The sequence below is a fragment of the Pomacea canaliculata genome, linkage group LG2 (assembly GCF_003073045.1).
Source record: "Pomacea canaliculata isolate SZHN2017 linkage group LG2, ASM307304v1, whole genome shotgun sequence".
Lineage (NCBI taxonomy): Eukaryota > Metazoa > Mollusca > Gastropoda > Architaenioglossa > Ampullariidae > Pomacea > Pomacea canaliculata.
In genome coordinates, this window is record NC_037591.1 from 28,947,298 (window position 1) to 28,960,170 (window position 12,873).

General features: G+C 39.4%; 1 protein-coding gene across 2 annotated transcripts; it reads right to left on the bottom strand.

Annotated features, from left to right (window-relative positions):
* Window positions 1-716: 716 nt before the first annotated feature.
* LOC112557155 (coatomer subunit beta'-like) lies at window positions 717-12,585 on the bottom strand. Of its 2 annotated transcripts, XM_025226812.1 has the most exons (21): window positions 12,433-12,585; window positions 11,682-11,819; window positions 11,398-11,484; window positions 11,051-11,177; window positions 10,753-10,901; window positions 10,144-10,390; window positions 9,712-9,854; window positions 9,178-9,377; window positions 8,561-8,760; window positions 8,332-8,438; window positions 7,957-8,100; window positions 7,492-7,622; window positions 7,088-7,295; window positions 6,726-6,836; window positions 6,311-6,525; window positions 5,963-6,055; window positions 5,260-5,446; window positions 4,739-4,873; window positions 4,124-4,315; window positions 3,827-3,844; window positions 717-1,728 (listed from the first exon to the last, which is right to left on the bottom strand). In XM_025226812.1, exons 1-21 carry the CDS (start codon window positions 12,433-12,435, stop codon window positions 1,693-1,695), a joined length of 2,871 nt encoding a protein of 956 aa, XP_025082597.1. In that variant the 5' UTR covers window positions 12,436-12,585; the 3' UTR covers window positions 717-1,692. The 2 variants fall into 2 exon arrangements, with proteins under 2 accessions (XP_025082597.1, XP_025082598.1); XM_025226813.1 differs by lacking the exon at window positions 3,827-3,844.
* Between the last annotated feature and the right edge of the window lie 288 nt (window positions 12,586-12,873).

Consider the following 12,873-nt stretch of genomic DNA (forward strand, 5'->3'; position numbering starts at 1 on the left):
CAACGATGGCCAATGCCGCCTTTGCAAATCTCCATCAGAATTTATGTTTACCTTAAGATAGAACCCTTTTTTTTTTTAAAGTCTGACTGGAGAACGGATGTGTGGGTGTAGCATCTGAAGTCTTGTCCATTCCCTCTTCTCTGCTCATCAGAACTTCCTTTCTTCCAGTGCCACTTGTTGTCGGCCAGCGAAATTCGCGCTTGGAAACGACCAGAGATGGTTACCTCGCAAGCAAACAGGCGAACAGACTAACACGTGCGTGCGTGCCCAACACGGGGGTGGTGGGAGGCGAGGGGGTAAGATGAAAGGCTCTTCTGCTGGTGCTCTGCCAGCAGCAACATGCCGTCGCCTTGTTTTGGTAAATACAGGCGCCGCCACTTCCCATGAAACAGATGGCACGTTAAACGACATAAGAACACCGCGCACACGAGACGACCAGTAACAGCTTGCACGCGCGTATGTGTGTACATACACGTTTGTGTGTGTGCGTGCAATCATCACCACATTTCCTCAAGTAGATGCAGCTATTGAGTCTGCGTTTCAAGACAATCGAGTTCACCAATCTCTGAAGAAGATAATTGTTCATAAGTCTTTTTGTTTCGGGTTGGAGAATTCTGGTTTCATGTTTCCCCTTCTTCCCCCCAGGCGCGGGCACACACGCACACAAAGCAAGCGCACAGACAAATCCATAGAAAAAAAAAAGTGGAAAGCGGAAGTGCCCCGACAAACGGAAACAACGCTTTTATTTATTTAACCAGTCCACAAACCTCCAGGTTTATCTACATCACAGAAAGGAATTTCTGAGGCCGCCGCGTCCTTCACCATCGTTAACAGCTTCAACAAACGTTTCAAACGCTGTTAAGCGCACGGCGACAGAAGGTGAACGATGGTAAGAAGGTACATCGTGTGATCAATCGCTCAATACAAAGATCTCAGGCCATCGCTGACTGAATACAACATATAACATCTCTTCGCGCTCTTGCAAGTGGTTACGAACTTATAAGAAATTTTGTAGTTATAAATACAAACAGTACCGACTGTCAGAAAGCTGATGCTCCTCTACTGAAACTTCATCTGCAGGGGCATTGGACCCTTCTCACGACACAAAAGCCATCATTTCAGGCACCTTTTTGCCACCTGACATTGTTGCTCTTGTCACTGTCAAATGCTTCGTTCCTTCGGTTGACCTTCGTGCCTCGCTTTGTGGCGGCACGCTGAACTACTCCCAACCCTGAGCTCTGAAACAGCTTCCCACGATCTGACTGCTAGCTGAGGCTGGTGCAAGTCGGCAAACGATTTTCACACCATCCCTCCGACGTCTAGAGTACAAAACCACGAACTGGCCCACACTATGTAAACCCCTTTATTGTGGAAAATATGAAAGAAGTCGATGAAGAACAAAAAAAAAAAAAGACTCGCATTCATGTCTTTACACTCGAGTTCACACACACACATGCACACAAGCACGCTAACCCAGACGATTACAAGTCGAGCCTTTTTCTCCCCCCGCGCCAGCTGCAAAGACAGTTCTGATTGGTCGTAAAGAAGCACAAGCCTGTCGTCATCGATCCCCAGCGGGTGTCTTGCCTGCTCACAGACCTGCTGGGCTGGTGCCCGTTGATAGAGATATTTCGTAAGACGTTGACTGCGACGATAAGACAGCTGCAGTCGATGACGGCGACCGTGGCTGGACTAATCCTCCAACAGGTCATCGTCCAGGTTGACATCCTGTAATACATAAATAACGAATCGTTAGGAACCGAAGACGTTTAAACAGGTTTACAAATAAAAAGCGGCCAGGCGCACACTCCCACGAACCACCCAAACCCCGACTGTCCTTCCTCTATCACAATGGCAACCATGCTCACCACAACACAAAATTGCATGGTGACCTTTTATAATTTTCTTTTTTTTTTTTTAAACAGTGACACAGGCGCCAGGGCGCGACTGATATGGTGTTGTGACAAGGCAACGGTTAACACCTGGTGACTACTTTTCCCACGAACCCAGATCCCGCTCGATCTTTGCTCTTCCTCTCTCCACCTCTGTTTGGCCACAAATACTTGTAACTACTGTTCTATGACCTTATAATACTTGTAAATAATTCTCTATGACCATGCATGTACACCGCAGCTCTGTATGGCAATCCTTAGCTGCGACTGGAAAAATAATCTGAATGATTTACTACGGGAAGTCGGGGCCACCCTGAACCTCTCCACTGCCCTGGGGCGTTGCCTCGACCGGTCAAGTAGTTTAGTCCCCTCACAAATGTCGAATATTGTCCTGCAAACAGTGGTTGCTCGCTGTTTGTTAGCAGTCAATAAAGATCCACTTTTTGACATACACAATAAAGTGTGGTACACATGTTTACAGGACACTGTTAGAGCTCTAAACTATCCCCTAAGAATTCAGGGCCAGGCATGCCGTGAGTACGATGGTTCGAGTTAGCTGTACATGCTGTGAAAACAAGCATTAGTCAAAAACACCGAAGTCTCTACAACGCTGCTATTACTGCTGCGAGTAGGGTACTGTCGTCTATGACTATTTGTGTGATGTATGCTAAGCCCTCAACAAACAGTGTGTGCACATCCTATAATGTCTTGTACGCCTTTTGACGCGGACTGCGTTTTTTGGACTTGTTCATCTTTGCAGCTATAGCTGAAACTGCCTGTATAAAACTGCTCCGTAACTAAGGATGATGGCTCTTGTCTTCTTGGATGATTCCAAGTCTTCATACCTTCATGTCTGACGACTCATCAACAGCTGGCAGTCAGTACCATCAGTGACCAAATTGCAACGTTTGTGTTGGGCAAGATAAATTTACAAGTGGATATTACCCAGCTCAGGACACGGAGAAAAAAAATAGTATACTAAAGAGGAAAAAAACGGTAGTCATATCATTTAGTAAACAAATTAGAAAAGAAACCTCACAAAGAATGTTGGGAAAAAAGTGAACTTGCATGACAACTTGGGGCTTATAATGCAAATATGTGCAAGAAATATGAACACAAAATGTGTGGTCAAAAATTGTAGGTGCTGTATGTACCTGTCCTTGATAAAAGATGGGGGAAAAAAGTGGAAAGAATGCTAAGGAAAAACAGCAAAACTTAGAAAAATAAAAATCACTATGACCATAAAAAAAGCACAGCTAATGACATGAGCAAAAGAATCGTCCATGATGACATTCTGGCTCAACTTTATTGTAAAAGACAGTTAAAAATAACCTGAATCAGTGTTCTGTTACAGAAAAAAGGGTTTAAAAGATTGACCCCTGGAGGGTGGTAGATGTTCTATTAGTGTTGTGCACTGTACCCTTGTACCCTACAATCATTAATTTGGTCTCTGATTTCACGTACCCATTAGTAATCTTGCAATACATTTACACCACTATGTGACACATAACTATCTCATAAAATTTAAACAGGGATTTCTCTAAACTGCAATGTCCTCAGTTAAGAATGCCACTTGTTATCTGGAAACACAACTGCCTCTGTAGGTTATTAATTTTTCTGAGCTAAGCAGAACACTATTTTCTATAGGTCACCTTAATGACAGATCAAAAACCTTCTAATAATTATATTTATCATGCAGTTTCTTGTTGTTAATGTCTAACACAAGCCCATCTAAGTGTAACAAAGGCAGAGAAAGAGGAACAATGTGCTTCTATAGAAAAACCAAGAAAAGGAAAAATATCCATCCAAAAGCCATACATCCCACAAAATAAATGAAGAGATTTTAATGTGTGTGTTAGTGATTGACAAAGCTGACAACAGTGTATGCTGTTTCCCATGCACCTCTACTGTGCAACAAACCCACTTTATCTCACCTCTTCTGCATCCACAGCCTAAAGAATAATGACATAAACTTAGGGTAATGCTCACATATAGCTTGCACAGAATCAGAATTGCAACAAAAATACACTGTCATCTTCTGTCATCATTATGCATTTACCTGCAAGCATGTACACAGACTCTCTCACACACCCACCCATACACATATACTTGAAAGGAATGAAAGAAAAATTGTTTCCTTAAGAATGCTTATCTGCTAGTACAACTCATTTTTAGAACTAGAGGTTCTCATGCTCTCTCTCTCTCACAAATACATACATGCTTTAACTTACCGACGTATCTATATCATCGATCTGCACATTCTCCAAATCTAGCTCCAACTCTTTCTCAATGTCCTCTATTGACTTCTGGATAGCACTGGGCGTAGCTTCGGCAGCAATGGGTGCTGGAGTTTTGACCGGGGTGGATGGTGTTGGTGCATCATTAGACAGAGAGACTAGTGTAGGTGCAGGCAGCTCAGATTCCTGTAATCAGTAGTAAAAGTACTGTGTGAGGTATTTTCTAGAATGTCTACTGCCATTAAACCTTTCTTCACCTGTGGGAGCAAACTGTATAGGAAGTTACCATTTCAAGGTATGCAACACCTCTTCATTTTGTTCACATAAGAAGCCAGAGTTACTGTTCTTGGACCAGCACAACCATTTCTCACTAGCAAAATCTGCCACACGGCACCATGTCTGGACTTAGCTGAACGGGTACATCATGTGTAGAAATGTTTACATTCGAAACAGAAATGTTTATCTGTGGTAATATCTAGCAATGTTTCATGTCAATGGTGTCACATTTTCCTTAGCAAACTGCAGATGTGAATGGTAGAAACAGCAGCTGATTTGAACGTATTAGTCCCTTCCATTTAGCTAATTTTGTGAAATATTATTAGTACTCACGTCGTCTGCAGCATCAGTTGATTTAGCATCCTGAAAGTCTTCACCTTCAGCTTCTTCAGCAGGAGGAATGTAGATGAAATCCCCACTCTCCTCTGCCTGTTTCATTTCCTCAACCACATTGCGCTCAGAGTTAGCCTATGGAAGACACATTTAAAGTTCAGACAATATTTGTCAGATTATGTTTTATTAACAGCATTGACTTGAATGCTATAAGCTGGTAAGCACCTTTTGATAAATTATAACTTTAACTTTTAAGATAGGCAGATATAAGTAGCAACAAATAGTACCAAGCTCAACATCCAGCCCATATGTAGCCAGGAAAGAATGGTTGAAAAGAATTTACTGGTAGTTTAATCAAGGTTTTAATTTGCATACGAAAAATGCGCCCATCTTGAAGAGGGAAGAAACAAGACATGGAAAAGCTGATCAAAAGCAATGTTGGATGGCTGCAGGATCTTAAGAAAGATGTAGAACAAAGCATAACTGCACCTTCAGGCTCAGCCGAACTTTGAGTAACTTACCGGTACAGAAGGGTATGCAGAAGCTGGGTGAAGACCCTGCTCATTTCTCTGGGTAGCCACGTACTGCTCAGCCTTGAAGATATCTCGTAGCCCTGGGAAAAGATTCTCATACTCTGTGGGATCTGCCAAAGAGTCTGCTGCTTTTTTGTTCACTTTTGACAAGCTCTGGCGCCACAGTCCGATCACCCTGAATAAAGAAATGTCAGTATACGGATATAATTCTTTAAATATCGGTGCTAACTGTACCTCTGGATACAAATATTGATGCCCTACAGCACATATATATGCAGATATTTAAAAGCAACTTATTTCTAACAGGCTCCTCTTTCTATTTCAAATGTGTATCGTGTTGCAAAATAGATAACACAATACTTTGGTTACAAAAAAATATATCTATACAATAAAGAAATTGTCTATTTGTGGGTAAACAAATTCGCAGAAAATAAAAGAGAGCAACATTTACAGATATAGAGGTGAACAGTGATAGTATATACAAGCATGTCCATAGCAAGCAGAAGGCTGCAAGTGGTGCAATTTAAAGACAAAAATGTTAACGCAAAAATTAACAAATATACTGGAAGATGCAAGATTGCACAACAACTTGCAACTGAGCTCAAAGATGGTAAACAAATAGTTATTTCAATCCTGATAACAAATACCAATATTTTTCAAACTACAGTACACCAAGAAGATGGAAACATACCTAGAAATCTGGCTGGGAAGATAAGTACGAGCAAAAAATGCTGCTTCTGGCAGGCGGTTTGTAGAAATCAGGATCTCTAAGCATTGCTCACACCTGTCAACAAACAAATATTTAAGTAGGAAGATCTGTAAAGTCAGCACCTTCCAAAAAATAAAAAACCTAGAGAAAACCCAAATCATCTAGTGTTTTGCAGAAGCACAATGAAAGACATTTATGAGTTGTAACTTTCACATGATCTCCCACCCCATTCCTCAATATCAAAACAGAGGAGCTTTTTAAGCATTTTTAAAACTGTGGGCAATTTCACACCCAACAAAATATATCATTTTACTTTTTAATAAACCTGACCTGCCAAGGATGAAGTTGGACAGGAAAGCTACATTGTTCTGTCCAGCAGCTTGGGCAGTAGTTCCAAGCCGTGCAACCATTTCACTGTTGCCTGCAGAACTGGCCAGCATAAGGAGACCCCCAAAGTCCTGGGCCTGGTGCAAACACTCCTGGGCCAAGCCAAACTCACACTTGCGGATTGCCAGCTCTGCCAACTGCTTCCATTTCTGCTCAGACTGTGAACACACACAATTTTAATAAACATTTGAATTCTTTTCTTCATCCTACCATACAAGTTGTTACCAAATGTTTTAAAAATGTCTCTGTTTAACAATTTCAGGTAAATAAGGATTAATTACCATCTTCTTTTATGAGGGAGACAAAGTTAATAAAATGTCTGGCTGTCATGGAGAAAGAGACGATCAATGAGTGTTACCTGCATTTCCTTTGCAAGATCATAAGCAATACGTAGATCTCCCAGCTGCACTGCTAGTTCAAATTTGTGTTCTGGGTCACAGGTCACAGCCATTGCTTGTGATTTAAAGCCCTGGAGAGACATAGTCAAAAATCAGATAAAGTTAACCTTTAAGCAATCACTTAACTTTTGATCTTGATAATGACCGTTCAGAAATTCAACATCAATAAACCAGGAAAAAAATTATTCATCTGTTATTTAGTTAGATTTCTTGTTGTGCTATACAGCAGAATAGTAATAAAGAAATAAAATCTGTTATCTAGTTTCTGAACATGGACTGAAGTTAAAAAAAAAACCCCATTTGATTTTATGCAGGAACAAACCTGCTTTTCTAAGAAGTGTGCCACACGTGTGCGTTGCTCTCTGGGCACGGTAGGAAGAACTTTGTCTGCTGTCTCAAAGTCACGACGCATGACAGCTGTCTGGTACTCAAGAACGGACACCAGGAGGGAATAACTGACAATGGTGAGCTCTTTGTCTCCTAAGTACAGGCGGTTGTCCTTTGGGATATAGCCCAAAAGATACATAACTCTGCAAAAAAAAAAAAAAAATCCTCGTTTTCATATCTTAAAAGGTCTGAGTACTACCCCAAAAATTAAATTCCTTGTTAAGGATTGAAGGATTTTTTTTTTAGGTTACAAAATAATAAAACATTAAAAAACTAGCAAAAAAAAAAAAAAAAAAAAAAAAAAAAAAATGCATGGTAAGGAATTAGCTTTAGACTCACCTGTCCAAATGAGCAATGGTGACAATTTCACCACCAACATAGTAGTTGAGGCGGTTGACGCTGTTGGTGTAAATGAAGCAGTCACCCACCCACAAACCTGTTCTCACGCTCTCATCAACCTCTGTCAGCACCTGGAAAGTCCAACGTGCACAATAAAGCATGTTCAAGAAACTGTAAATAAAAATATGCATCAACCAATGTGATACCACTCACTCTAAGCATGAAAGCTAAAAACATGATGCATACTGCAATATATTCTTATATTATGCAGAAATGATAAGTGAACGCAAAAAAAAGTTTTCTAACAGACACATCCTTTTTCCACACAAATGCTGCTTTTCCTGCCCAACATCTGATGCAAATCAGTTTTTTTGTGTGCACGACTTCCTTATACACAGACGATACAGAAGCGTATTCTTACAAGAAAGAAGAGGAAAATAAGCTCCCCCCAAAAAACATCCTTGCCTCAAAGGCATCTTCAATGCCATCTTCTGTAACCTTCTCCTTGTCTTCTTTGGCTTTCTCAACAGCCTCAGCCTTGAACTTCAAAATGAAGAAGGAATCTTCTGTGGCTATGCATACTAACTCTCCATTCTCGCTCCAAAAAATCTGTTTGCAAAGAAAAAACAAAATAAGCATTTAATATAAGAGAAACTTAAGCTTGTTTGAAAAGAACCGGTTGCACATAAAAGTAAACTTAAACTTGTTTGTATGAGGACAGGAATTAGTTTTACACCCCGCTAGCAACAAAGGCTAATCAGGGTGTACGAAGACAGGAAATATCCATCTCAAGGTCTTAATACAATGTGCAGCTGATTTATTAGCTTTTATTGCACTTACACTTTTTGGGGTGATCTCGATTCGCCGAAGAAGGTCAGTGGTCTCCCAGTCATAGAAGGCTAGGCCGCTGACTGATCGAACACCCAGCATGTTGCCACCATAGATGCCTAAAAAAAAAATTTGGTAAAGAAAGATCATGGCTGGAGCATAGAGCAAACTATGGTTCCTAGCATATACTAAATAAAATGTTAAGAATAGTACAATGAGCTTGCTATTTAGCACAACTGACCCTCAGCACCAAAGTCTGGCTTGAATGACTTCTGCTCTTTAAAGTTCTTGAAGATCTTCACACTGCTGCTGCCCTCACGGATGGCATAGATAGAAGAGTCATTGCTCCACACAAACTCCTGGGCTGAGCCAAAGCTCTTGTTTCTTAAAGCCATTGCTGTGTATATAATGTATTCGCCATCTCCACAAACCACCACAAACCTGAACAGATTAAAAAAATTTCCTCACCTGCACAATACTGACTATAAAATATGAAAACTGTCTGAGAAAACACATCAACCAGCCAAGCACTGATAAAAGTGAATTATCAGAGAAACATGGCTAAGATCATATATCTGTGTACATACATTATGTATGTGATTACATACATGACATGTGCTAATATACATCACCTATATGCTTTTCAGCTAGCAAAAAATTTTGTGACAGCTGGGAATTATAGGTCATCGGTTAATTGGAGATTTTACACCCCAGACAAAGGAAAAATTTTGACTCGCATTTGTATTGAAAGAGATAATACAAAAAAAGAGAAAAGTCACATGGAAAGAGTGTGGTGGTCTCCTATGAGGTGACTCACCTGCCATAGGGGTATGCTGTTTAGTTTGAAGGTAGACTCACCTGCCATTAGGGTTATGCTGTATAGTTTGAGGGTAGACTTCACAGCTTCCCATATCCTTGACTGCCAGTGGCAGACGCTCACCATCCTTTATTTCCTGGTCACCAATAGCTTTGATGTTGGCCTGCTGTATCTCTGAATGCTTAGCCCAGATAATCTTGCCACTCGAGTCCATGGACATTGCAGGTTCTTCCCGTCCTAGCTAAGAACCAAAACAAAAAGGTGGTGGGGAGGGATGTTTACACTGCCATAAGAAAGTTAAAAATAACAAGAAGATAAAAATCAGTAAGCATTTCTAGCAATAAGCTAACTTTTAACGAATCATTTTATTTCCAAACATGACGTTGAAACAACATACAGTAGCATTATAAAATTTTTGTTCATTAAACCACAGTTTAGTGAACAGAAGATCATTCTTTTATGCGAGTCCAGATCATAAACTGCATCATTATATCACACCAGTATTTATAATCAGCTTCATACTGTAAAAAAAAACAAAAACAATAAAGAATTTAATAAATATGCTGATATTTTACCTTGATAATGATGCTGCCTTCATCATAGCCAATGGCCACATTGTTGGATCCCTTTTGACAAGCAATGGTCCATACTCTCTCAAGTCCGTAGTTCAATGTGCTCTCCAACCGATAGGTGTTGGCATGCCAAATACGCACTGTGCCTATGGTGTAAAAACAGCATAACATTATCTACGAAAAAGTCATACTATGATACAGGTAGTACCATCCTTTGGTGTAAATGATGAAATGCTAAGAAACTGTTTCTACTGCTAACTGGTTCAATAGTCATGCATCATTTGTAACAGTATTAAAATACTAAAACCTAATTTACAAGTGTTAAGATGCCACTACAGAACAGAATTAATATTATTTATTAAAAAAATTCTTGCAGGAAAAAGCCTCATTAAACAGGATATGAAAGCATTTAATTTGTGAACTTTGAACTCTCACCATCTTCTGATCCTGTGAGGATGATAGGAAGCTCAGGGTGGAAGGACACAGCTGCAATGTTCTGAGCATGACCTTCTAGAGTCTGCACACACGTCTTGTTCTGATAATCCCAGATCTTCACAAGCCTGTCGTCTGCTCCAGAGATCAGGTAAGGCTTGTCTCCTCCTGTATAATAGTCGACACAGTTAGCTCCCTTCTCATGGCCTTCCAAGGTGAAGTTTGGTGTTGTTGACCCCAACTGCCAAACCTGTTTACAGAGATGAACATAACAGATTATCATTATATTAGTTTCAACCCTCACTTGACAAATTGTCTTGATCTTGTAATCTGTTTGCATTTAGCATATGAAAACCCAAAGAAATCTTCCCTTCATAATTTTCTCCAGCAGCACAGTGGATCGCCACATATACATACTAATGAATGCAGAGCAAAAGGGTTGATACGTTTATGATAAATGTGATCCCTATAAAAAACTTTACTTTTTTGCCAGCTTAACACTGAAAAAAATTAATTCTTACAGTTTACTTGAGCACATACAGAACAAAAGGCCCTGAACTTTTAAAAAATAGTTAGAATCCTACTTTTGATTGTTTTATTTTTTATGCTTACTTTAATGGTTCTGTCTAGGGATGCTGAAGCAAACTGGTTGTTGTCTTTAGGGTTGATAACAATCTGCATCACATAATGTGTGTGGCCTTCAAACACCTGTGTACATGTCCATTTCTTTTCCCAGTCCCAGAGTTTAATCAGCATGTCATCTGCACACATATAAGTCTGTGTACTTTACAAGAAACAATTTACAGCAACAGTCTTTTCTGAAGTATTTTACTAAATACTCCACAGAACAGATCCCATTCAATCTTATCTAAACACACAGACATCAGATATCAAAACAAATAATACTAACCACTACTCGTCAGTATAAATGGTTGTGTAGGATGAACAGCAATTGAACGAAGATAGTCTGAATGGGCCTCAAACTCTTGCACTCTTTCCAATGTGTTGTAGTTGAACACCCTCACTTTCATGTCATCCTGTAAACATTAGTTAACTATAATTCAAAACATAATTATATGTAAGCAAAATTAAAAGCTTTTTTTTTTATTAGACTGCATAATTTAACTTATCAAATGTAGAAATTGTTAATGCTCTGTTTAAAAAACCCATAAACTACAGAAATACATTTTCAAGATTAAGTTAAAAACAGTAAAACAGTATTTGATTCTGCATGATACATAATTAGAAGAACCTTACCGATCCTGTAATTATCCAGTTTTTTCTGGCCACAAACCTTGCAGCACGGACAGGGGGTTCACATACTTCAAAGGACTTGATAAGTTGCTGTAAATTGAAAAAAACAAGAATGATGGATTTTTTTGGGTAATATTTTAGTCTCCAGGGCTAAATCAAGAAGATAAAATTACAAATGGTTATTTAAGATGATATTATTTGGAAGCATTTAATTATTAACTTTTGCTTATTTCATCAAATGATGTTTCTTATACTACTAACTGAAAAAACCGTGCAAAGCTATTTACCTGTGACTCATGATTCCAGACATGAACATTGCCATTGTACAGACTAGCTAACATCCATGGTTCTGAGGGGTGCAGATCCACACATTTCACACGATCAGATCGTGCAGACAGCTTGCGCTTGATGTCCAACCTTAAAGGCTGTGAAGTTCATAATCATGTTAGATAAAACTTTATCCTCAACTTGGAACTATGTGTCTCTGACTATGCCCCCTTGTCATTCCCAATAATGATGCCCCCAGGTGTCTATATCCTCGGTGATAAAAGCAAATGCGTGCAGCTATAGCTTTGATGTTGTAAACTCTGGTAATCTTTCACAACCATATGCAGGCAGTGTGAATGAACTAAAGAAATGTAAATTTAACTTATGTTAATATGAAAATTAAGTTAAAATAAAGTTATTTAATACAATTCGTATCTGTAAATCGCCAACTAAAGCCAAGATTTGATGGAACATAAGACCGCCCACTTCGCTGTTAGCACAAATTCTACCAAAAATGTCGAAAGATCAGAATGAAAATGATAAACCATTAATTAAACAGTATTTACTTAAGTGTTTAACAGCTATCATTCTTTCCATACATATATTTCAATCCTGTTCTGTTTATTGGCTAAAGGAAGCCGGCTGCTAGAGCTACCTACAACAATACAGGAACTGAGAAAGTCAATGCAAATAAGCCAACTGCTTTTAATCTTTAACGCATCTTAATGATACGAATAACGAACAACGAAATACATCAAAGGCAGAACTTACCATTGTTTGAGCTTTTGGTGTGTATTATAACTAATGGTGACAAACAACTGACAATATATATGCAAAGATAAGACAGACGAGCTGGCTCAAAATACGTGGCCTTCTCGAGCATGCGCGTTACGACATCCCGGCATTTCTCGCGCACAACGAGAATCTAATAACACAGGAAGGAGTCAGCTCCCTTATGCACGGAAGTGACGTGTCAAGAACGTGTCGTCTGCACTTCCAGCGCACTGCTAAGATAAAGGGGGGGGGGGAGGGTGAAAATGTAAGAAATATTTTAACATTTCGGTAAAAAAAATTTACCCTTGATTAAATGCAAGAGTAATTAATTTATCTTTGTCACGAAATGTTAAGGGGGTGTATTATCTGTAGCTGGGATGTCTTTTCAGTCTTCATTGAATTACCGAGAAAGCACATGCGGATATTTCACAAAGTTAA

Coding starts and splice junctions, on each gene's coding strand:
- LOC112557155 (XM_025226812.1), bottom strand. Junction 6,056..6,310: donor TCCAACTTCATCCTTGGCAG/GTCAGGTTTATT, acceptor GTTTGTTGACAG/GTGTGAGCAATGCTTAGAGA. Junction 4,874..5,259: donor CTGCATACCCTTCTGTACCG/GTAAGTTACTCA, acceptor TGTCTTCCATAG/GCTAACTCTGAGCGCAATGT.